This window comes from Sinohyriopsis cumingii, chromosome 2 (assembly GCF_028554795.1).
Source record: "Sinohyriopsis cumingii isolate HCF-2022 chromosome 2, ASM2855479v2, whole genome shotgun sequence".
Lineage (NCBI taxonomy): Eukaryota > Metazoa > Mollusca > Bivalvia > Unionida > Unionidae > Sinohyriopsis > Sinohyriopsis cumingii.
The window spans coordinates 38,389,192-38,416,548 of record NC_142962.1 but is presented as its reverse complement, the minus strand read 5'-3'; the positions used below and the strand labels follow the sequence as shown (position 1 = coordinate 38,416,548).

Sequence of the window (27,357 nt, the reverse complement as noted above, 5' to 3'; positions counted from 1 at the left end):
ACCAAATGTAATCAACATGGAGGTCCAAGAAGACGAACTGTTCAAACATCGATGTAAAATATCATTGTTTCCTGTGCAAAGTACATTTTTGGCCGCTGACAACACAAATATTAAAGCTTCAGTAGACACTGGTATTAAGTAAATTATTGTATTTTCATTTCAATACGTTTTATGAATAATAATTTAACTATATTACGTTGTTGTATGTTTTCGAGGATTTCAGCACCAGATGCTATAGGCCTACAACGCAGGACACATCACCCGATATTTTTGTTCTTGGGGGTGATGGGTCTTACCACAGGGGTTCGTTACAAAGAAAATGTGAGTATCCGTCCATGAATCAAGGGATGGGGGTTCTAACCAGTAACAAAATAACAAGACACCAGTCCGCACACCTCGGTAGTAGTCCTACATGTAGGACATGACGCTGATATTAATGTTATAGCACCTAAACAAAATCAACATGTGCTATGTCTTACATGTAGGACTAACCTCGGTAGTTCCAACACTGCTCTAGTCTGACTATACATCCCCGTTTGTTTGTACCCCCCTACCGATTTCAATAAAGAAAACGTTTAATGTGATAAAAAGTGCACAGAACTAAGTCAACTGACTCATTGATTTATAATTTCTAACCTGACTGTGACCAGAATGGTACTGATATGGGCATCCCCTGCACCCTTCATGCTTAACGGATTTTCCATACTAACACGGCGCCATATTGAGTTCACTATGGGCTAGTTTATTTTCATTAGACAACATAATGATGTAATTCATCTATTCGTTTAATTCCGTAAATTACCATTACGTTGAGAGTTTGGAATTATATCCCTTTGCACACATGAACATATAAAATAAACCGCTTGTTAAATCCACATTAAAAGCAAATTTATTATTGTCATTCTTTTTCTTTGCTTGATTCGACACTGTCCATATCGGAAGCAGACAGTATATGAATGTACATCTGTAATTGCACACACACCACTTTGTTGTAAATGGACTTGTCCAGGAACTGGAAATGGATCTTGGGCATGTCTGTCTGTTATATTGAAAACTTCTGTTTAGCATGAAACATGCAGATGATCATGGTGTTAGGGACACTCTACTCACAGTCAGTTTAGAAACTGTAAAGCAATGAATGAATTGACTAAGTTCCTTGCACTTTTTATCACATTAAATATTTCCATTATTGAAATCAGTGGGGGGGTACAAACAAACGGGGATGTAGAGTCAGACTATAGTTTATCCTAATTGAGTCTGCTAATTTCCAACTTAAGCCAGTAGTAATCAAGAATAGTTCAATTTTCAAAACAGCTCGACACACTTTGTTCAGTTTGTTACATAATGGAGAAAATGCAATAATTATTTGCCGATTTTGACATCAGGACACATTCTGTCTAAAAGTTCCATTTTGCATTCAGATAGTCTTGGATTTCACCATTGACCGAAAGGTAAGATCCGAACAACCTCGAATCTGTAGTTCAACAATAAATATGTTTCAGGAGTTAACAATGCACTGTGCAACAATGTAACCAGCAATCAGCACCAAATTTACCAAAATCAATATTTGTTTTTGCCACCAAAATTAAAACGCATCACAGTATACATTAATGATATTTACTGCAGACTCGAGTTTGTTCGGATCTTATCTGCAGAAGCATAAATGCGAAACTAGCTGCACAGAATTTTTGGTGTTTGTGTTGTTTTTTATCCTAATTCCTTTTTTTACTATGCATTCATTCAGAGCATTATGTGTGTGTTGCTGTGTCACCAGTGTAAATGTCATCAGACTGCTACTGCTCATTCCTTATGAAATATATTTAGTACTGTAATAAATGAAAATATTTAGCATCTTTACAAAAGAATGAAATCGAAGAAAATTGAGGACTGTGACAATTTTGATTGTGATAACAATTCTCACTGGCTGTACCTTGCATTTCATTACATTTGTTTAACTAAAAAGAATCATGGAAGAAATTGAAGTTTTAATTGTATATTAATTTATTTAATATTTTACTGCCATTTCACAATAAATATATTTGCCAAGGCAGTCGAGGAAGAAAAAATCCATAATCCTTTTACATTGGTTGTGGTTATTCCTAAACATGCTTCAATCATTTTTTTCTTAAACAGACTTTTATGAAGTTCTCCAGTGATGGTTTAGCATCAAAAGCCCTCAAGTTCAGGTCTTCCTCCATTACCGTTATCAATTTCATTAACAATTTTTTTTTACACATCCAAGGCTTTTGGTGTCAATATGATTATATGATGAGAAATCTTGCTCACATCTCATCTGCAGTCTTGCTGATTGCACCAAAGAAAGTTTGCAAAAGTTGCCATTGGAAAAGTACATTCTTGATAATCACTCTCAAGCAGAAGTAGATCTGTACATGACATGAAAAACAGCTGACTTTATGATGATTTGTACAATTAGCATGGGAGTTCTTATTTCTCTAACAAGTGAAATAAATCTCCCAAACTTGGCACTATTTTCTAAAATGGCATATGATAAAATGCAGAGTGTTCCAGACATCTTGGAAAGATTAAAAGTATGATGCCTTGAAGCATCCTTTGTAATGCTGATCCAAAACAGGTGTCAAAACATGTATAATTAGTCTTTTGGTCAAAACTATGATAAGGCACCAACATTTAATTACCAGGCATCTTAATTTCCTATAGTTACTAAGATTTGACTTCTGCAACTTCACTCAGTGCTTTCAGAGTAACTTGACATATGTTTGATAAACTGCATATAAACAGGTCAGATAAAAGAGCAATTTGCAGAAAATTGCATACTGAGGACATGTCTGTCATAATTTTGAGGTGTCCAGAATAAAAAGTGTGCATATATTTCCATATATATTGGCATCCCAGATAACTCTGATATATTAATTTCACCAAGAAAAATGTTTCTGGGCCTTATTCACTTTTTTTATACATAAATATTTTGCTGGCAAATTTGAGGTGGTAGGAGAGCAGGTCTTTCTCACTTTTGTTTTCTGACATGCACCTTGACATTAATACTCAAATAATGAGTTTGTCTGACAGTATGTCAGGATAACAAAGAAATTATTTTGACACACTTGCATATTCTGGTTCTCTTTTCATATCTATGTATATTCAGCCATTTATTTGACTATTAAGATAACATGATATGAAAAGAGAAGCATCAATGACAGTCTGAGAGCTGTAAGCATAAAGAAAATCTAGAATTTTAATTTACCTTAAAATGAATAGATTGCATAGTGCATGTATTATTTTCACCAGTTAACTCATGTATTTAGTCTTGTATTTGTAAAATCTTCTGCAAATACAAAAGTAAATTCATAACTTGTAATTAACTGTTAAATTTCCAAAAATTAATGTAGATGGAGATAATTAAAAAGTTAAGAAATTAAATATTTAGAATGTGTTATATTTCCATAGCTCAAATAATACTGTAAAGTCTGGTTAAAGGGTGTAAATGCTTATTTTTGAAAGTAGTGAAGGCTGTACGTGCTCACCATTATTGAAATCTGTTTTGATAGACTTATTTATTAATAATTTGAGAGTTTAAATATTTATATTATGAATCATATTGAATAATATATTATATTAAAATGAGTAAAAAAAAGATTGATGGCAGGAAGGAAGAACAAGATGAATAGTCATATTGATGACCTAATTACAAACAAAATTAATATCAGAAAAACAGTGTACATTTTCAAGTTTATATTTCTTGTGGTTACAGTGTCCACCTCAGATGCAGGAGGTTGCGGGTTCACACCCCAGCTGATTCATGCCAAAGACTTATAAAATAGGTACTAGCAGCTGCCTCACTTGGCGCTCAGCACGAAGAGGATAGTGTTTGGATTGGTCGGCCTGGTGTAAGGATAATGTGACAGAGTGGGACATCATGCTACATGTCTGTGGCATGATGTCTCAGTACTAGACATCACTGTAAACTATTACATTGCAGACATTGTAGCAATATGACTGAAAAATTGTTAAAGCTATGTTAAAAATCCAAATCACACACACACACATATTTTTTATGCACACAGATATGTGCTTGTATGTGCTATAAAACCACTGGAAGGCTTTCGTATGTTGTTACACTTAATGTCACAGTGCTAGTATCCAATCTGACAGTATGTGAGTCATTTTCTAATAAGTAATGAATTTCTTAAAGGAAACACAGGTGAACTGGAATGGCTCAGAAATAAAAGCTACACTTCTGAAAGTGCGCAAAGACTTGCTGAGCTTCAAACAGAAATTGAAGGACTGACTTCCACATCAAAGTAAGTGTCATACCACATTAATATGAACAATAGTGCTTGCAAACAAATGAAACACTACAGTGATGGTTTAAGCCACAAATAGTTGACTCCTTGCTCATTCTCCCCACACCTAGAAGGTAGATATATTGATTTTGTTCTTTCTGTCTGTCTCTCCATCCATCTATCTATCCATCCATCCGACCTACTTTCTTGTAGGCGAGGCACATCAGTAAGACTGCTCTGGTGGTCTGAGTGGTTAGAGTGTCTGTCTGGATGCGGGAGGTCATGGGATTGAACACTGGCTGAGTCATACCAAAGACTTATAAGAATAGTACTGGCAGCTGCCTCACTTGGCACTCATCATCAAGAGGTTAGTGCTAGGACTAGTCATCCTGATGTCAGGATATTGTGACTGGATGGGACTTCATGCTGCATGTCTGGCATGATGCCCTAGTGCTAGACATCACTATAAACTGATAAACTGCCAAACTGCAGACATCTTAGTAATATGACTGGAAAATTGTTAAAGTTGTCTAAAAAATCCAAATCACACACACAAACACACATACACACACACACACATCAATAACTTTTGATTGATGCCAGACCAAACTGGATACTGATATACCTGGAGTTGCTCACTTGAGCTTGAGGTTATGGTGGGCAACCTTGTTAGGTTATGGTGGGCATCCTGGTTAGGTTATGTTGCCTGTGCCCTCGGTGCTTTTTTTTATACACCTGGCTAAAGTTGAACATATATTGTGATAGTGTCTATCCAGTCATTGATCATTTAACATTTGTTTTTCCACCACATAACTTTTTTAACTTGTTTTATCTTTTTTAAAAATTTAGTGAATTTGTTGAAAAACTCCTTAAATTTTGCCAGATACTCCTTGAATTGATCTGAGGTAACATAGAACATTAAAACTTAATAAAATGTAAGAAGTTTATTTTATGTACATATTGTCCAAAATAATGGATAAGTAATTTAAATTGGATAAAATTTAGTGTTTTCATGGGATAAAATTTACAATTGACAAGAACAGTGGTTAGATTTACAGTCTCCAAAAGACAAATCCTCCTTTCAGGCATTTGGAAGTTCTTGAAATCTCTTTGAAAATTCTTAATGGTGTCGAATTGCTGTTATGGCACAGCAACACACGTGGATTATTTAGTACCAAGGCAATTAAAGTACCTTGCCTAAGGACATACTATGGTAGCTGAAACAGGCTGTTATGAGTTGAACCTGGACCCTTTGTGTCTTGAGTCCACCACAGTAACTGCTAAGCCACCAAGAATGTGAAAAAGTTCTTGAATAAAAAAACTCTCCAGATCTGGAAGAACCATACATGAACAAACCAGATTTCCCACAGAATTACTAATGAAAGTTTTGTAAACACAAAAAAAAGAGCTTGGAGAAAATGGGTTGCTACTTATCAACATTGTGGTTAAAAACTTACACTTAAACCTGGCTTGCACAAATGTGTTTTTTTTTTTTACATTACATTTATAATGGTTCCTTTGTGCATACAATGTGAAGTCATGCATTCTTGACACTATTTTATGGTGATAAAACATGGCTGTCTGTTCAATAAAAAATGTATTGCATGGACAGTCATACAATACTGATCAGTGCTACCTAAGTAGCCATGTCCTGGAAGTGGAAAAATGGTCACTCTAGACAGGGGACTTCTTAATGGTGGTTAATTTTTACAATAATTTGAATAGCTATTGCTAGGTGGAGGTGAGCGTTTCAACAATTTGACTGTAGTATACATTTCTGTATGCATTTAATCTTTCTTTCCAGTCAACCAAAAAATAATGACACTAGTGATGTTGATGGGAAAGGAATCTTCAGTAGCTCCGAAGAGAATGTTGATGATACACATGAGAAAAAAAGGGCTAGAAAAGAAAAGAAGCACAAACACAAAAAGAAACATAAGAAACGCAAGCATCATGAAACTGAAGTGGAAGAACATGAAAAGGAGAAGACTTTTCGGTAACTTAAGAATCTTGTAACACAAAAGACATTATCTTGTATGTAAACATTTTCTTTATCCGTTATTAAATCACAAATCACATATCCCAAGAGCATGCATGTTTTCATTTTCTTTTGCATAAGTGAAACCTGAATAAACATCCAGATCTGGATAAATTGTTATTTTCTTTAATGTGAAAACCAGAAAATTACATATCACTGAGATGGTATTATGGTAATTTAGGTCTCTCACTTTTATTACACTGCTGTTTCCTGTCACTGCATGGGATGATTAAGGAGGTAATGAAATGAATACAAAATGGTTTTGTCTGCATTTTGTTCACGTCAGCTTAGGTGACCTTGTGATTGGAGTTTGTATAAGAATGTTGACCTTGTCCACCATATACATTTGCATATATGTGGGTACTGCATGGAGGCCTTAATGTATGTTTGATTTAAAGGATTTGAATGCATGATCTCTAAGGCAGATCTACATGGTTTTATAGAGAATGATTTTAAAGACAGATTTCCTTTAAGATAATATTTTTTGAACACTAGAATCAATATCTTTGAACTCAGTGGAGACAATTCTCTTATGGCTATATGTTATATTTATTTAGATTTTTCATTGTTGAAGAATTCTTTTTTTTTTCTTCCAATAGCAGTTAGTTCTTTTGGATATTGTTTCCCATTAATAGACAGCATATGTGTTTACCTTCAGGAAATCATTCAAATTTTTTTTGCTGACATATTTTGATAGTAAGTTCAAGGGCATAATAAAATAATTATTCAGCTTCTAATTAATCTTTTATGCTTATCAACACTGTACATAATGTACTGTGTCATTGTTACAAATTGTCTTTAATTATATTAACAGGCCAGAGTTGCACATTTCCAATAAAGTTTTCATCGAAGAAATTCCAGATTTGAAACCAGAGCATGCATGGAGAATAGACAGAAGGCCAGATATTAATAACATCACATATGGATCCATTTACAAAATGCATATACCCAGATATAAACTAGCTTCCTACCATATTTTGGGTGCCATGGGGAAAGATAGATTTTTGCATTTGAAGAAGAAACATTTCCAAGATTCCAAAGAAAATGCTGGTAGATATTATGACAGCAAGAACAGCACCATTGTAAAATCTGAACCAGTAGAAATTTGTTTGTCATTATCAGAATCTGGATTCAGTGGGTCTAAGGAAAATTACTATCCTCTGAGTTGTGTGAAGAGCCATAGCTCTGATCTAAATAGCAAAACCATGGCTCTTCCAAGAGATGATGCCAGGAATCAGATTCTGGATTCAGCAACTCTGAGATTTATACAGGGAAAGGGAGCAGAAGATCTTAAGATTGTGAAGAAAGAATCTGATAAAAGGACCAGTTTTCAATATCCTGCAGATAAAACTGCTTATTACAACAAACAACTCAGAGAGACCCCACATAACATTTCAATGTGGCTTGAATTTGTTAAATTTCAAGATAAACAAGTAGAAGAGCTGCCTCCAGAGGTATTTGTGCCAGGAACAAAAATTAATATGGGGGCAGTTTTCGAAAAGAAGGTTTCAATTTTAGAAAAGGCTGTAGAAGCTAACCCAGGCTGTATTGAATTGAAGATGGCATTAATTGAACTTCAGAGTGAAAAATGGGAGTCTTCAGAGGTGAACAAAGAGTTAGAAAAAATTCTCTTTGTACATCCAGCAAATATCGGTCTCTGGAAATACTACTTAACGTTCAACCAAACACGGCTGTCAACCAGTGGCGTATCTAGGGTCACCAAACTGTTCCACAAATGTCTCAAGACCCTAATCAGCATTCAGGAAGGGAGATTGCAGACGCATTCAATACCAGACAATATTGATGAGAATATCTTGGGTAAATACAATAGTAAAGAATATCCTTATCAGATATTTGTAACTGTATGATTAAGAATTTGTTACAGTCAACTTTTGCATAACATATTTAAATACAAAGCAAATCTTCTTATTGATAATTGGCTGCCATCTAATTTGTTATTATATCCAAACAAATGAAAAATGGACCATTTTATGCCACACTATAGTTATGGTTGGACATACTGTGATATTCATATCTATGGGTTCATTCAAGCATCCAGCCGTCTCTGACATCTTGGCTAAGGTTAAAAAAAAGAGCAACATCCATACATATTAATGAGGTGATCATGTATTTGATTGGCTAAGCTTGTTGCTGGTCATAAGGCTATTGGGAATATACTAATAGGCTTATATGATCAAGATCTCATGTGATCTCAAAATAACAAACTAGAGGCACACATATTATTAATGAAGTCATCTTGCATTATTGTCACAACCTGTTGCTACACTAGAAACTGTATTTCTAAACTGATTTTATGTAAATTTTGTTCTTCTTGTGGGTTTAACAGTATTTTTCAGCACATTGAATTCTTTGTGCAAAGAGTATTGATTTGTGCAAAATTTGAACTTACCAGTGAGAACTGTTGAGTTGTGACAAACAGAACAGTAGTAATATAATAGTACTCTAATTACTTTACCCAGATATAATAAAAGGTAATTGTAATTGATTACTTCAGTGTAATTACTGTAATTGGATATAAAAGGTAAGTGTAATTGATGACTTCAGTGTAATTACTGTAATTGGATATAAAAGGTAAGTGTAATTGATGACTTCAGTGTAATTACTGTAATTGGATATAAAAGGTAAGTGTAATTGATGACTTCAGTGTAATTACTGTACCTGGATATAATAGGTAATTGTAATTGATTACTTCATTGTGACAAGTAATTGTAATTGTAATTAACTACTACAATTTTTTTTGTAATTGTAATTTTATTCATTACCTTTACAACAGACATAAGTAGAATAACTGACTTTCTTCTAAAGTAATACATCTCCATTTACGTGATGACATGTTATAGTTTGGTAATGATTTATTTGGATGTTGCTAACTGTATATGATTTAATAATTCAGACAAAATTTTTGTAGAGTGGACAAAATGCCTTCGTAAAGGAAGAGATAAATGTATTGTCACATGATTTTTGTGGTCTTTGTCTGGTACCCTGTTTTGTTCAAGGTTAATGTCTCTGTGTGTTAATCCACAAAATTTATATTTAGCCTATGCTGACCATGTTATAATCTTGACAGTTATGTCTGGTTGTAATCATCAAGTTCTCGACAGATGTGTGAAGCCCAAAACACTATCACAACATTGTTGAACCTATTTCCTGTAAACGTCGGCTTTTATATATAATGATATAATATTAAACTTAGTGTTATGTACTTTAGCCAACACTTCTTTCAGTAATGGAAACCTGACAGTGGGAGACAGGTATCAACACCAGTGATAATCTGATTAATTACCTTACAATATAAATTAATTACTGGTTCTGGACACATTTGAAATAAAAAGTGGCCGATTGTGAGGGGAACATTTTACTTCTTTGTACTAATATGCTGGCTGCTGGTCGTGTTAGAGGGGTGGCCATTCTTGAGGGGTACTTTTGAATACAAAACTCGTCGGTGCTAAGGGATTCTGGTTGTAAGAAGCGGGTGGCTGCTGGTTGGGGGGTGTTCAAGAGGGGGACCACTGTAACACTAAGTAGATACACTAAATGCCACATGAAGAGTGTTCAGAACTCATGACTCATTACAATTTTGGGACACATGATGCATTGTGAGTGAATTGAGAGATAGTAACAGAAGAAACATGTGACTACATGCTTTGATGTTAGACACATTGTACAATTGCATACTAGCATATAATATGTGCATTGTTGTAATTATGAATCTTGATATGTTGACTTGGTTGTTGATATTTATTTTTCTTTTTGCTCAGTTTTAACATGTCATAATCATGTGAGTTTTTAAATTTATTTGCAGTGAATAATTTTGAAAAACTTGAGCTCATATGAAATTGTTAAATATTTGGAAGCATGTTTGGTGAAATTGAGTTTTGATGTTTGCTGATATTGCCATGTTAAAAGTGTCTGAAACATTTGTCATTTACATGAAAAGATCTTGGATGGCTTTGATTATACAAAAGAGACTATGTATATTAATCATGCCTTTATCTTTGGACAAAAAGTTTGTCAAACTACACGAAAAATAGGTTAAATTGACATTTAAAAAAATGTTTGGATGATAGATTATATATGCTGAATTCTAACAATACTATATCAGTCTGCTTAGTGAAATGGTCATCTGTTAAATTAGGTAACCAGGTGAGCAATATCAGGACCACTTGGGTCTTTTATTTTATCTTCACAATGTATTCTATTTTCATTGCTTTTTACATTGATGATTATGCTGTTACACAGATATGGGCAATATTTCTTTTATTCCAAAATTCTTGAGCTGGTTAAATTTATTTTAAACTCATACAGACTGTGATCAGTGAAATTTAAATGATTTGTCATTGTAAAATCCAAAATCCAAAAATTCAGAAGTATGAAAAAGAAAGAAGTGGGGTTGCTGCTCATCTTCTCCTGTGTTGATGGGGATCATCAAGGAAAGAGGAACAATGAGCATTGTCCTATCCTCTGTAAGTAGTGACAAGATGACGAACACCCATGATTAAGTACCCTTGTTCACGTAGCAGGATGGTAAGGTTGGACCTTTGGGAAGTTGGTAAACACTGTGTGCCACCTCCTTCTTCCAGATTTATGATGAAAGCCCTTTGGTAAAGAGATTAATAGGGATCAAGGCCTGTAAATCTGTTTCTGTTCAGTTCCTTGAGACTTTGGTACAAAAGGCTTATAAATAATACATTTGTTACTATAGCCTCCAATACTGATATTTCTTTGGCCATCTCCTTCAGTCTTTTGAATATACCCTCATCCATTTACCAGTTTTCAATATGTTTGCAGCGAGACATTTTTTTATAATGATTTTTATTTTCATGTGTTATATATCTGCAGATATTTTTGTCCAATACTCCTATTACCTAAAGCATGCAGGACACAAGGAGAAAGCAGTTGCATCTTTCCAGGCTTTGATTGAAATGAATCTGTTCTGTCCTTCAAATTTGAAGAGTTTCTCAAAGGAGGATAAAATTTCACTCATTGAAAGTTTCTGGGACAGCAATGTGGCAAGGATAGGAGAGGCTAATGCAAAGGGTTGGCAGTACTGGATTAGAAATAAAGACCACGTTGAACAACACCTAGTACCTCAAGTATCAGGTAAAGGAATGTTGAATTTGAACTATTTAAATAGAATTAATGCATTTTTATTTGTTTAGAAAACAAGAAGGGGTGGGTAAAATAAAACTGTTTTTGTCTTTTTGTCAGTTGAAATATTATAAAGTTGGAGTTCATAACATGTTATGATTTCTGAATTGTTCTTTAGAGAAATACAGGTACATTATAATAAATATTTTTAATGCTTCCAAAAAATAGGTAATTTGTATGGCATTCAAATTAGAAGAAATAAAATGTTGTCTCCATAAATCCTAAAATAAATAAAATCAAAATAAGGATTGTTGTAAAAAAATATTCTTGAAAATTTAAGAATAACAAATTTACTTTGTATTCTTGAAACATTATGATGGCTTTACTAGTTCACTGTGTTTAATGAAATGACCAGCATCAATCTACTTTCTTTCAGTTGACACTGATGAAGCAGAAGATAAGATTATATCTAGAAAGCTCCCAAGATGGCAGACCTGGCTTGAAATAGAAGTCATGAGAGAAAGTAACCATTGGTTGCCATGGAAACCTGATCTGAACAAAAATGAGACAGAAGAAGATTGTGAGGATATTGATCGTTTGGTCCTATTTGATGACATAAAATTGAATTTATTTCTTATTCCTACAAATCTTCATTTTAAGTTGATCCTCCATTTTCTTCAATTGCTTGGAGCCAATTTCAGAAGCAAACTTCTAGGATTTCAGTTACCCTATTCATCACTATCTGCCATCACTATTGACAATGTGACAGATGTTTGCTCTCAGGGGATAGATGCAATGGAAAACTCAGTTGAGTCAAAAAGTGAAGTACAGCAGAACTTGATTACCAATCTGTTACAGCAATGTATCAGTCACTTTACAGGCGCTGAGCAGACGTCATTAACACTCATCTATCTAGAGCACATCTGTTCAAAGTTCAGCATGACCCTGTCCAATAAACCCAGTAAATCAGAGGTGAAAGAATTAAGGAAGCTTGCAAAAGAACTACTGAAAGAGAAACACAACAGGAACAACTTGCCAGTGTGGTGTTCTTATGTGATGTTGGAAAGAATCATGGGAAAGTTAGATGAGGCAAAATCAATACTGGAGACTGCCCTCAGCATGTTCTCATCAGAGATGAAATCTGATACACCAGACATCAACAAGATCTCTAGTCTGTGGTCTCTGTATAGAATGTATGTTGAGGTGTTGTTGGAAATCAAACCTTTCCCTCCTACAGCATTGTGGAACAGGCAATCAGCTCCCAAACAATATGCAGTGACTAGCTGTCTTCAGGTTCTTTTTGGTGCTGCTTTAGGGGAGAAATTTAGTGTCAGTGATGTGAAAGAGGTGCCAAATACATCAATACTCAGAACCAGGCAGAACTTTAAAAAATTGCTTGAGACTGGAGAGGAGAAATTGAAAACTTCAGACAGTCAGAATATAGAAGGGCAAAGGAAATTTTTCATTGAAGTCTGTAACTGCTATGCCATGTTTGAGTTTTGTTGTAGTGGAATTCAGTCTGCTATAATTGTGTATAAAGGTGCTTTTTCATCACTTTTTAAACTTTCCAGCTGTGAACTGATCTCAGATGATATGGTTCATTCCATCCATGAAGATCTCTTGGAGTATGAGATCAAACTGGTTCTGTATCAGATGAGCATACACTCTGAACCTCTTCATATTCTGAGGAACCTCTTGTCATCCGCTTTGGACAGATTTCCCAACAATCCAATATTTACTAGCCTGTTTATCAATGTTGAGCAGAATTCTCGCATAGCAGGGAGATTACACAGATATTTTGACAGAGTGACAAAAGAACCTACTACACCAACACCAGTTCTTCTTGCCATCTGCTCAGAACTCAATAGACTACAGATGATTCAAAGCTCAGTGGCAGAGATTGAATCTACAGGTATATCAAACTTCATTATATTTGTTACTTTACTGATGACTTATGTAAGTGTTTATTTTGACAATGTCCAATAACCTTTGAATAAGTACATGTAAATCTTTTGGGTAGTTATTTATGTTCTTCATTACTTTTTATTACACATACATAAACAGGGAAATATAATCATCATTATGTCCACCTGTCTGTAGAGGATTTAATTTCTGGTGCATAACTGTCAAACCATTCATGCATCTCCATGAACCTTGGTACACATATTGGACTAATAATTGATTCATCTATTATCCACACTTAAATGTCTGGGGCAAAACTCCAAAACTGTTTTAGACATCTCTGTGTGGGTCAAAAAGTAGGTTGGTGCTGAAGATACATGTTTTGTTTTTCACAACTCTTCCTTTTTAAATATTTTGATGTTTTCATCCATTTGTCTGTTCACACTTTCATTTCCAGAGAATAACCACAAAACCAGTCAATACATCTTGATGAATTTTAGTATACATATTAGACTAGTTGTATAGCTATGACTTTTGCAATTCACAATTCTTGTTGCAAAATATTTAAAATTGTTGTCCATTTTTCCATCTATCAAGTAAATGTAATTTTCTTTCTGGGACACATTCAAAAACTGTTTTAAATATCTCTCTGAAATATGATACACTTATTAGACTTGTGGTGCTGATATGCCTTTTGTTATTCGCAAATATTTCATTTCAGTATTCTGTTTGTTTTTGTCCATCATCCTTCCACCATTCATACTTGTTTTTTATTCTGTCTCCTGGCATGTATTTTGGTAGGGCTGGGGATGTAACTGACTTTCTCATCTTTTTTTCTTATTCCACTGGTATGTTAATGGGGGAAGAATATGGTTAGTGATATGTTTGTCTGTCTGTTTGTCCATAAAACATTTTCATTTCCAGAGTATAATTATCAAATTAATTGAAGATATTTCAACCAAACTTACATATGTCAATCAAGATGTTTGATACTTGGATTTTGTTGTATTCATTTTATTTTTTAGTTAGTGCTGTACATGACTGCTCTGGTAGACTAAGTGGTTAGAGCATCCGCATCGGATGCAGGAGATCATTGGTTCAAACCCTGGCAGAGTCATACCAAAAACTTATAAAAGTGGTAGTTGCAGCTGCCTTGCTTGGTGCTCAGCATTAAGAGGTTAATGTTGGGACTTAGTGTTAGGATTGGTCGGCCTGAGGTCAGGATATTGTGACTGAGTGGTACATGATGCTACGTGTCTGCGACATGATGTCCCAGTTATAAGCATCACTATAAACTACCGTACTGCAGACATCATAGTGATATGACTGAAAAATTGTTAAAGCTACATTAAAAATCCAAATCACACACACACAACAGCTCTACATCACCTGTTGGTTGGCATATGATATATTAATACTTCGATGGCGATACATTTCATACCTTGATATGCTTCATACAGTTAAAAGGAGATGAAATACGTATTGCAATGCAGGAACAATGATACACTCAGTATTATAATGCAGACTCATGCTTTTTTCATTTTTCAATGCATGGTGTTGTAATTGTGTGGCAAGGTTTCTTTATTACCTGATTATGTTGCAGTTCTGCATATGATTTTCTTACTAACTGTACAATGCCTTTGTAATTATTTGACCTAGAAGCCTGAAATATTTCCAGACAGGAACCAAAAAGACTCATACATTTGACCATAATGCTTACCATGTTAGTGTGCTCTGACAGTGGAACACTTTCTTGTTGAATTTATCAACTTCATCCATTGAGACAGAAGTTTGATGTGAACTTGATTAAAGATGATGATGTGCCACCTGAGAAAAGTTTAGACTTTTCAAGAAAAAAGTTGTTTATATGGCAAATTCTGACCTTTTATATTTAGGATTTTATATTTGTTACCTTTATTCTTTATTTTATATGTATCTTTTTGTTCCTTATATATTCATTTATTTGGAAGGGTTTATAGTCCTAAAGTTATATATGCAATTCCTGTTTGCACTTTTAAAATTTTACTTTTTATTTGACATATAGCTATTATTGTGCTGATGTATCATTAAACTCTAATACATACATACATACATACAGATGAAGGGGCTACCTTTAAGATTTCAACTACCAGTTTGGTTTTAGAAGAACATTATGGGGACCTGAAGTTACATTATAGTATTTACATTATATTTATATAATGAAAGTGTTAGTATTGTTATTCATCATGTGTTACATAACCATATTGAACCCGAAAACAATTAGTATGTTTTGTCACTATTTCTGATGGTTTCTCTTGATTAGTAGAGAGACCAGTTGGATAACTATTGTCTGGCATATGAATATCAGCACAGTGTATCAGCACAGAAGTCATCATGATACCAATATATACCAATGAATCATTTTGCCTGCATTAAGTAGTATATAGACAGAGTCATACACAAAAGGGTTCTGTCATAAGTAATGGAGAGTGATGGACCATATGGTACTTTAAGTGGGAGTCCTTACATAAGCAGGCAATGTGTCATCTCTAGATTTTTAAGGTGACTCTTTATTTTCATAATAAAATATTTTTAAATGTCACTTTTCCTAAGAGGCACTGTTCCATTTGAAATAAATTTATCTCACTCAAGCTTGATAGGATTAGATTTTAAACTCATCTGGCCAATATTTATATGAACACAATTTAAGAAATTTATGCATGAAATTATGCTGTCCAAAACCAAACTGTTTGCTTGCTTTCATTAGCATGCTTCTCTGTGAAAAATAAATTTGTATGACTTTCTTACAGCCAGTTATTTCTGATGAATGCCAGTTGTCATTACCTAATGGTACAAACTAATGGTCTGTCCATTAGGACTATTATCCCAGACTCATGAACTTGCCACCTAATTCTGTTATTACCTGTTGTGGCATAGAAGTCTTGATAACTGAGTTAAGGAAAAGTCACATCCAGTATCTTGTCTGGTCAAATATCTTGATTTTTATTGCCAGTTTGCATTATTGGATCATTAGCATCACTGGGTTCTGACCAACTTTGGGTCAAAGATCATCTTTCAAAATGATGTGTTAAGAATTCCAATTGATACTCACATGACTAGGTGAAAGGTCATTGGGTCATTAGAGAGATAGACCATATGACCAAGTCTTGATTGAAAACCCAATTTTGTTAAAACTAAATTGTAATTGCTATACTTTTCTTTCAGAGACAGGAATAATGTATCGAATCAGATCAGTCTTAGAGAGAAGCCTGAAGACTCAAGCATTGCAACACTGTCCACTTATGTGGAAAATCTACATCCAAACTGAGGTAATATGATAGATGTAATATTATCTAAATTTTGCTTTGAAGGACAAAAGAAGGGCATTGATTCACTGGTCAGTATCTTTATGAAGTGAATAAGCTGAGTGCTTTCAGTTTATAAATAATTTTATGGAAATAAAGACTGGAATTTATGGTGAAATTTCAAATAAGGATTTAATTCTTGGATTGTATTATTGTGATTGAACAAAAGACTGTTGGCACATCAGCATTATGTGGGCCACAACAGGCACATGAACACCATCAGTGTTGGATTTAATTTGGATTTCTTCTAAAGAACTTTAATTATTAGGGTTGTGTCTGTAATTCTAAGATTATTTGGGATTTAATTCACAATACCGTAAGTTCCTTTTTTCACATTTTTACTTTGTATTCTACAGAAATAAAATATGTTGAATTTTACAAAGCTTTTTGCTTCTCACACTTTTTTATATCTTATTTTATGACCATAGTCACAATAATCCATCCAACCACAATCAAAATGTTTAGTTTGCATGCTGTATCATTGATATACCAGAAGATGTATACATTTTTCATTTTAAAGAAAAAGTGGCTTGCCAAGTTTCATTTCAATGAATTTTTTTTACATGTGGTATATCAAAGATGCAGCACACATGCTATACTTATATATATATATATATATATATATATATATATATATATATATATATATATATATATATATATATATATATATATATATATATACACATATTTGCCTTTTGAATGGAGTTTAGATTGATTTCATTCATCTGTGTTTTGATGGAGTGCATGAACTCATATCCCTGCCCAGTGTGTGTACTTAAAAATGTAGTTCTTTGCTTTTTGTGGCTATTTACAATCCTCTTTGCAAATTGATAAGTCACTTCTTTTCTTTATTTGAACTTCTATTTTCATACATATTGATTTAATGAATATAAGACACACTTATGATTTAAACACAAAAGATGGTTTAAATGTAGAAAGTAGAGCACTACAAGCACAGCATAGTTCCAGTGATTGGACATCCATTCACTTGCAGCAAGCGTATTATAACAAGTATGGAATATAAACTAAGGAAAATGATGAACTAGCAAGAGTTACTTCAAACATTAAAATATATGTACAGTTGATTTAAATTATTATTATGCTTTAATTAATGCTGTTACCAACCATAACATTGTTTTAATCCTATATGCCTCTCTTTCCCATTTCCTTGGTTTGTCTGTCTGTAACATTTATGATTTTATTCATAGGTCCAGTAAAATTGTTGCATGACATAGGTGAAAATGCAATATGCTCATTTATTTGCAAAGTTTTGCCTGTATCATGCAATGATGGTTTAGAGGGTGGGGGGACTGATATGCTGACAGACCAGAGAGAGAGAGAGAGTTGGTTTGGGGATTTGGAAGATTTTTTTTTAATTGTCAATCCATATGTTTATATGTTGGCTAATTATGCCTGACCAACCAACACAGGAAAAGAGTGGCCTTCCGCCATTTTAAATTTTAGAACCTTATTATAGGTTTAAGGAAAAAAGCAACAACCAAGCATTAAATAGATTACAGTATGTGTGTGCCTTCTGAGAAATTAACAGTATATTTTTGACAAGTTATTGCAACTTCGAATCACTGGTGTTGTGAACACTGTAGACAAATCCCATGGACAGTGTGCACATACCATTAAAATGGCCCAGGTTCTTATAGGTTGCTTGGTGTAAGTTCAGTTTCAAAGGTTTTGTGAAGCCCAAATTCTTTTTCTCCTCTCTCTCCTTTTCTCTTCCCAGATTTCCATGTATTTGTCCCTTATGCATGAAAGAGACAGGAAAAAAGGAAAAGCCAAAAGGTTTATGATGAAATTGTGTACCATATTTATTTCATTTAGAAAATGGTGATTATTAATTTTAACAATTCTCATTATTTCTTACGTACTTAATAATTAATCATTGGAAATTCATAATCAACAGAATCAGTAGCGTACTACTGAAGCAGTGTTTTTATATGTGTATTAATGTGCCAAATGCGGGTCACAATTTGATATACCAACAGTATTGGAATTTCAAATTGCTTCATACCAACACTTGAAAAGCCTTGTTATTTTTAATGTGTGTCTGATTATTTCAGATGAGATTTGGAAATGAGGAAAGAGCAAGATTTGTCTACTACAAAGCACTCCAGCAATGTCCTTGTGTGAAGGTAAATTGACCTTTCCAAACCTATGAAATCTTTGTTCAAATTATTATCATGCATGAGTGGTTGCATAAAGCCTGTTCAGCAGTGAAAAAGTGAAAGGTCTGTAGAAAATGAGATGCTGGTAAATAAACAATACACTTAACTGAAAAGGTCATCAAAGTAGTTATTTCTATAATTATTTTAGAATATCTATCTAAACAAATTAATTTATAAGGTGGATTCATCTTGCATTGAAATTTTGCACCTGTGATGTTTGCAAGGAAGCTTGCTAAGCACCATGCAAGTATCTTTTCTGTCTTGCATTGAATATGAATAGTGTTAACCATATGTAACCAGTGGCTTTCTCTGACCCTTCCTTGAGGGGCAGGTCAATTTAGGTTACTATTTCTTACTTTTGGAATTGATAATTTACTTAAGCAGGGATATAAAGGTAGAAATTTCAAATAAAACAAAATTTGCATGTAACCTTTTTATTACATCAGGTTGTAACCTGCTAAAGTTATGAATACTAAGGTCCATCAATGCATTTTCAGGTGTAACAGCTGTAAAAATAGATATGTTGATTTTAAAGTCTTCATCTGAATTCCATTGACAGATGCCAGACATCTGAGTTTTCTTGTTTCTAATATGTTTATAATTGTAGATGACTTCTGATACTTGTGAGGTGCCTGCAAAAAAACACTGAAAAGACTTCTCATTAATGATGATGGTATCATCAGCATAAAGTTTTGGCATTACGTTTTTTTAATGGGATTTTGCTGCATATGTATTAATGAAAACTTTAGTGTACATTATTATGTATATTTAATTTGTATTATTTGTTGGCTTTTCTTAATGATTATATCATATGTACATTTGTATTATGTACTTGATTTTGTCCAAACCAATGTCATGGTGTACCTGACCAGTAACATTTATTTTGTCAAAATATAATACATAGCTAATATATCGTTGTGGAAGGTCATGGGTTCCATCCCCGTCCAAGTCATACCAAAGACATACAAAAATGGTACTAACTGCTGCCTTGCTGCAAACATCGTAACAATATGAATGAAAAATTGTTAAATATACATTAAAAGTCCAAATCACACAAACACTCTTGCTTTCGCCAACATTTCTTCATACTTGTCGTATGTGTATATACAATTTAGAGCTCTTCATCACTTGCACAGCCATTATATCCTTCTGGATAGGTCCAGGCTGCATTATTTATATTTTCTTATACTTTTCAGAACCCTGCTTTGTTTCTATAATCCTACTTCTGGTACATTGACGGGTATTCTTAGCATGGCAGCTTTAATACTTTGGCGCCATGCTTCCATGAGCTAATTGTATACTTATGCTTTTATAGGCCTTCTCTGAGCCTTCCTACAGGTAGTTTATTTGTATGTCATAATTATTTATACTTAGATATATATATAATCATTATTACTTTGTCTACTATATTTAACATAGACAGTCTTAGTGTCCAGACATCACGCTTCAATGATTATACTTGTCCACGAGGTCCTTGACCTCTCTGACAGGTACAGTTGGCTAAAATGCATATGCTCTCATATATTTTTCCAGGTAACCTTCTTTTTGTCAGCTCTGCGCTGTATTGATATTCAAATATGACCAGTGCAGGCATATCATATATTTATTAGTATTAACTCTATATATGGTTTGTTGACATTAGATTGCCTGTTATCACTTGCTGGGTCAATGCTCATGTTTATACTTTCTGCTCATTATACTTAAGGTTTCAACCATGGACAAAGCACAGAAATGGACTTCAAAGGACAATGAGGTCATCATTCTGTAAGCTGATCTTTCCGTACAGGATTTTTTGGCAGAAAAGGAGGGCAACTCAATCTCTCTTCCTTCTGCTACAAAGCACCGAAAATCAGCAAGATCAGATATTGCCTGGCACCCAAGTCACCTCCTCCAGACCCAATGTTACCAGCAATCCCTACCTTGCAGAACAATGCGGAAAGAGCTTTACATACAGCCATCAACTTTCCTCTCATTCTACAGATATATGGACAGGTTGCATGGATCAAGCATCCCATTAATCTGCCCCGTCATTTTGAGTCCTTCCCCCCCATTGCCTAATTCTGTTGTGACTGACCTAGGCCATGTTTGAATGATCAGGAACAACAACATCCTATTTTTAGGGTTCAATCACACAATAGCCCTTATCCCAGTGCATCAAAACAGATCTAAGTCAACATACCCAGGGACCGCTGCAACACATTTTCCTCCTCAGGACTCCCTTCTGGCCTGATGCCTCATTTAGCTCCTCAGACTTCAACAGACATTGCCTTACCAGTCTCTTGACACCCTGCCATGGGAAGAGCCTCTGGTCTAAGTGACCTTCTGGAGGTCACAGTTCCTAATTCGCAATGTATTGAGTTTTCTGGGTAGCAGATCTTGTCATTCTTCAGACTCACCTTGAACCCCTACGGACGATGAGGCTTGTTCTTAAGGAATGTCATCCATTCTAGACTACATGATTTAGCCTTCCGTTTTTTTTCCCAGTTTTCTGCCTTTTACCCCTGAAGCTTTGCCCATCGCCCCCCATACCAACACTACTGTACTAGAGTCCCAGCTTCTGTTGATCTTATTACAAAGAAGGAGGAGCATGCCTTCAGGTTACTACCAGAGTCAGGGAGAGTTACATATATTCTGAACTGTCTTTACCATCAATTGCAGGATCCCAGCATTAACAGACTTGTCTGTACACAAAAATGCATTCCATCTCACTTCTATCTGCATTTCTGCTGTTGTCACATGCCAGCAGTAGACCGGATATCCACTCTGGGGATGTCCAAACTGCACTCCATACGTTTGTTATCAAGTGGCCTTTGACAATACTCAACAGTTAGTGCATAATATTGTCACAGTGGGCTCTCTACTGGACTTTGTTTCCATGGCATTTTCCAACAAGTGGAACATAGCCTTTCTTCTCCCACTTTGACTTCTACAGGACATGCATGGGAGTCTATATCATGCATGGCCTGTGTTTTAAATAGGGCATCACAACACACCTTAGCCAATGTTGTCACTGCCGCTTCTAATCTACAGTTGGCAGAACTGGACCTCTACCGTCCTAAAGGACCACCATAATGTCAGGCTGCACACACAACCTTTATCATTCAACCTTTTGTTTAACCGCCAGATTGAAGACCTTTGTAAACAAGCCAGAAAAGAAACAAATTTCCCTAACCCACCATGCCAGTGTTGTTACAGGGATACTATGGGAAATGAAAGGGATCCACGAGCCACCCTTAGGACACAAACCTCCAGAAAACAGTTCTACCAGACATCCATTCAGTGTAAGCCACAGCCAACACAAACCAAAGTTAATAAAACCAAGAGGGGAGCCTTTTGTTTCGGTGTGGCATTTCTACCTTCGACAGCTTCTTACCCCTTAAAAATTATGCTGCCTCCAATCACTGCCGAATGGGAGAAAATTTGCCACAACAATACCTGAGTTTGGCAAGTGGTTCACGAGGTACTCTGCATCATGTTTTGCACCTCTGTCCAACATTCACCAACATCCCATTGGATCCATTCAAAGCCAACCCATTAGAGCAGGAAATAGACAACCATATTTGGGAAAGGGCAGTAGAACTTGTTTGAAACACTCTCTCTTTGGGATTCTGTTTCAGACTTTTCTTGGTTCCAAAGGCAAACAGCATTCTGCACCTGTCACTGACTTCAGCGCCCTCAATCGCTTCATTCACACTCCTTGGTTCTCAATGGAAACACCACAGCACCTTCTAAATCCCATCCAAGAGGGAGACTTTGATATCAGTTTGGACTTAAAAGATGCTTACCTCCATGTCCCTATTCACCAGGCTTCCAGGAAGTTCCTGCAGTTCGTCTACAACAACGTGGTATACCCATTCAGGGCTCTACCATTCCATTTCAATATCAGCCACTGGGTCTTCACTCATCTCATAAATCAGGTCATGGCACATGTCTGGACCATTTTTATGGCAGCAACATCAAGTTACCTGGACTGCAACCTACAGAAACATCAGGTGAGTTCTATTTTACATCACGACATGATAACCCTTGTCACAGTCCTTACAAGTCTCGGCATTCTCATCAACAGGGACAAATCCAACCTAGTACCCTCCCAACATTTTGTTCATCTAGGTATGGAGTTCAATGCACAGGAAGACATGGTTTATCTTCCTTGGGATAGGGCACTGGGAATCAGCAACACAGTGGCATCTTTACTCTTGAGGAGAACCCTATCAACATGGGAATTCCTTTGGATCCTATGTTTACTCAATGCGGGCAGTGGACCTCCTCATCCTAGGTCACCTTTTATGTGCACATTAGCAATGCTTCTTCTGTTTCAATGGAGACCCAAAGTTTGCCCACTGGACCAGCCTCCAACCATCTGCTCGCAACTGAGGCACCATATGCAGCCTTGGAGCAACCTTTCTTGGTTCACAGTGGGTATACCTCTGGACTTACCACCATCGCGATTACAATTTGTACCAGCTCCAGCACAGAGGGCTGGGGAGCCCACCTTCTACCATCATTTCAGGAAGCCAGCGGTGCAATGTCTCCTCATGAACAACTTCTTCATATCAATCTTCTGGAAATGATGGCCATTTTGAAAGCCTTTCACTGGTGGCAGGCACCCCTACCTTGCAAGGGAGTCTTGATTCTGTCTGACAACTCCACAGTTGTGACTTATCTCAAACGACAGGGAGGAACCAAGTCCCTAGACCTTTGCATCATGGTTTGGGAATTCCTTACTGGTGTGGTCAACAATAAATCCATATACATGTCATATACCAGGACACCTCATTGTTCTAGCCGACTCATCAGGTAACAATCAACCGATTCAGACAGAATGGTCTCTTCATCCTTTGGTTTTCACCCAGATCTGTACCCAGTGGGACTGACCATTGGTGGACATATTTGTGACAAGGTGGAATACCAAACTCCCAACCTTTGTCTCTCCTGTTATGGATCCAAAAGCATGGGCAGTCAATGCCCTATCCTTGGGTTGGAACAACCTGAACGCATATGCCTACCCTCCAACATTGCTGATTCCAAGAGTGATACAGAAAGGAAAGGAATCAGCCTGTCACCTTATCCTCATCGCAGCACTCCGATGGGAGAAGTTGTGGATCAACGACCTCATCAATCTTGCATCAGGAACCTAGTGGAAGATTCGGATCTTCCCTCATATACTCCAACAACTAAGATGGCATTTGTTTCATATCTGCCTGGAGCTCCTGAACATGCATGTCTGGATCATATCAACCAGGCCCTCAGACTTAAACAATTCTCGCAACCAGTCATGGCAACAGCCCTCCACTCCTACGAAGGCAAATGACACATTTTCAGCCTGTGGTGTGCAACAGAATATACTTTTACCTATCCAGGCTTCAATATCGCAGATAGCTAATTTCTTTGTCTGGCTCTTTGAAGAAAGAAAATTAGCACTAATGTGATCATGGGTGAGAAGATATCGGACAAAAGAAGGACTTATCTGATCTACTCACAAACAGTAAACAAGGCCTTAAAAATTAATCCTCTGCCCCAGGTGGAACCTATCTTGGGTATTAACCAGGCTGACCAAGACCCCCATTGACCCAGTAGCACAGGCATCTGTGGTGCAACTTTCCTACAAGACCTGCTTCCTCTTGGCCTTAGTGACTTCAGGCAGAATTAGTGAAATACATGCCCTGTCCACAGACCCCAATTATGTGCAGTTCTAACACATTGGGTCAGTCTTACTCATGATGGCTTCCTCGTTCATCGCCAAGAACTGCCTCCCTTCCACAGGTAACTGGACTTTTGTCATGAAACCTCTGAAGCCTGGACACATCATCTGAAGGCCACTAATAAGACCCAGTCATATCTTTGAAGAGGTACTTTAACGTCAGCTTCACGACTTCTGTTGGATTTGCAGGGAGAAAATATTTTCCCTTTTGAAGCCGTGCTTCAACAGATGGAGTCTCTTCCAGTCAGGTTACCAAGAAGCTGTCTCTCTTACCTTAGGGGACCGGATTTTATTCTCAGGCAAGGGGATGTACCTCCTTCCAACTCTTACCTATTCTCCTAAGGTATTATGATTGGGTAATGTATTCAAAGAAGAAACCAATTTTTCTTAGTAAAATATCTTTCTTCGAAAATACTTACCTAATCATAACACACATACACCCTCCCCGCAGTTATATCCATAGACAGCATGCCTTCTGCTCCAGTAATAACGGGAATAACCCTACTCATTTCCACTAAGTCTTATATGTAAAGGGAAATCATTCTTCCTGATCGCTACATAGGTGGGCAGACAACTTTTAGCTCCCTTTAGCTAAAAGTAGTATCTGGGAAGGCAGGATTTGCGAGGTAGTGGTAGTTCTCCTAAGGTATTATGATTGGGTAAATAGTTTAGAAGAAACATATTTTACTAAGAAACATTGGTTTCACTCTAATGGGAGGACAAGTTCCTGTCATATGGCCATGGTATTTTCCACCCAGAATAGTACCAGTTATGCAGTAGCAACAGGAAGGTATTATATCATTAAAATTGGCTCAGCCACCACCACACCAAAAACTAAATTTTACAGTGACCATCTTGAAAATCTTGTTGTTGCCACTCCTCTTGAATGGATATCAAGAAAGAAGTTTCACCTAGATTTTTTATGTCTAGTTGGTCATAAATGAAATTATACTGACCTTAGATCCAAAATGGCTGCCATGGTGGCCATTTTGAAAATTGTTTTTTTTGCTTAACAGTATCAAGGATGGTTTCAAAATTTAGCTGTTAAAAGAAGAAAAATCCTTATTTTGGATTCCTGGAAAAATTTACTGGCCTGTTGAGCGTGATTCCTTCTCAGGACTCTTGCTTTTAATTATTAGCACACAAAACATTTAAGAGTTTATTCTTTAGATGTCTGAGAAGGGCCTTATAAGTTTTATTAATACCAGGGCCCAAACAGATCATGTGCTCAAAGTGTGGGGGTTACTAGTGTTTGGGTCTGGGCCACCATGTTTTGTTCAAGCAGCCCTTTTGGCAACTACAACTATCATGACTTGTTTTAGATGGTTTCAAAATATAACAATAAAATATTTCACATACAAAAGAATCACCACTTATAATAAGAAAAATTGTTACAGGTAAAAGGTTAATACTAAAGTGCTTTTTCTATGCTAGCAGATATGTTACTTGTAGGCCAGTGGATTACCTTCTGATTCAGACATTTGTCAGACCCTATTATTAGAACAATCTCATCTGACTCTTGACCCCTCATCTGTTTCAGAGTTTGTGTCTGGAGGGTGTAAAGCTGTTTGGTGCATCTCAACTGCAGGAGATTGTAGACTACATGACAGAAAAGGAAATTCGAGTCCAGATTCCACTGGAGGAGCTAGATTTACTTATGAGCAGTGAGAAAGAATGAACACTATTGGTGTTCAGGAATACATACAGGACTGCAGATTGAAATGGACATTAAAAAGTGAATATAGAATAGAACTAGAATACATAGTATAGAAATTATATGCCAGTTATCTGGCACTTGTGAGGGCTGAGTGATGGGAAATAATCCAATGGAAGGAGCTACACTGTGAGGGCTGAGTGATGGGAAATAATCCAATGGAAGGATCTACACTGTGAGGGCTGAGTGATGGGAAATAATCCAATGGAAGGATCTACACTGTGAGATCCAAGAGCATCCCCAACTGAAAATGTGAAATTTAATGAAACCACAAAGTAGTGGCATAAGGTAGTTACCTTGCACAGGGTTAGCAAAAAAACTGACCTTGTATCAAACCTTACCTATCTCTGCCTTTAAGATCAGTTTATCAGTTATAAAAAACATATTTCATTTGTTTAATAAACTGACACAAAGGGAAAAATTGCATTGTTTACAAACTGGACCTTGTACATAGCCATTTATCATACAGTTGTGTTCTGTAATCCAAAATCTTGCAGCCAACATTTTCCTTGAAATCAGAACGATCCCGTTAAACAGTTTTAGTAAAATACACCCAGTTTATCATTTTTAGGCAAGAATTTTAATCCAATTACCAGTCCTTTTTAAATATCATACATTTCTTAGTGATTATTTTCATTGAACAAGTTTGTATAATCCCTCAGATTGAGATTTATATGTATATATGTTTTATGACTGAAAGTTGCCTGGCTGTCACATAGATATAGCAATCAGCATACGTATTGATTGATGACAAGAAGTAGAATGTAATATGCTCATTGTACAACCATTTGGCTGTATTACACACGAGATGAAATTGAAAATTTTATAAATATTTCTTGCCAGATTACCATAAATAATTAAATTTATTGTCTTGCCTATGATTATACCACTGTGGTTCTTGTAAAGCATTTGAAATGATATCTGTGACATTGGCCACGGACTTTTTCAACATTCATTTCTTCAGGCATTTCATATTTTATATTAAACTTAAAAAAATAGTTAAAATACTATTACAAAAATATCAGTCAATATCAATCCATTATCCCATTTTCATTTGTCAGTGCTCTACAATAAAAACAACCAATGCAGGCAGTATTGTGACAA

At 35.7% G+C, this 27,357-nt stretch overlaps 1 protein-coding gene across 1 annotated transcript; it reads left to right on the top strand.

Moving 5' to 3' along the window:
- Positions 1-16: 16 nt before the first annotated feature.
- On the top strand, positions 17-27,357 carry LOC149804676 (nuclear exosome regulator NRDE2-like). Its single transcript, XM_089942928.1, has 9 exons — positions 17-131; positions 4,172-4,280; positions 6,067-6,258; positions 7,115-8,118; positions 11,161-11,421; positions 11,846-13,321; positions 16,516-16,619; positions 18,734-18,805; positions 26,080-27,357. The coding sequence occupies exons 1-9, from the start codon at positions 17-19 to the stop codon at positions 26,215-26,217; spliced, it is 3,471 nt and encodes a 1,156-aa protein (XP_089799054.1). The 3' UTR covers positions 26,218-27,357.

What these genes read in the sequence shown, in the direction of transcription:
- LOC149804676 (XM_089942928.1), top strand. Translation starts at nt 17, where the DNA reads ATGGAGGTCCAAGAAGACGAACTGTTCAAACATCGATGTAAAATATCA. An exon ending in TATTGATGAGAATATCTTGG is followed by an intron (nt 8,119 to 11,160) that starts GTAAATACAATA and finishes ATATATCTGCAG; the next exon opens with ATATTTTTGTCCAATACTCC. An exon ending in AGCAATGTCCTTGTGTGAAG is followed by an intron (nt 18,806 to 26,079) that starts GTAAATTGACCT and finishes CATCTGTTTCAG; the next exon opens with AGTTTGTGTCTGGAGGGTGT.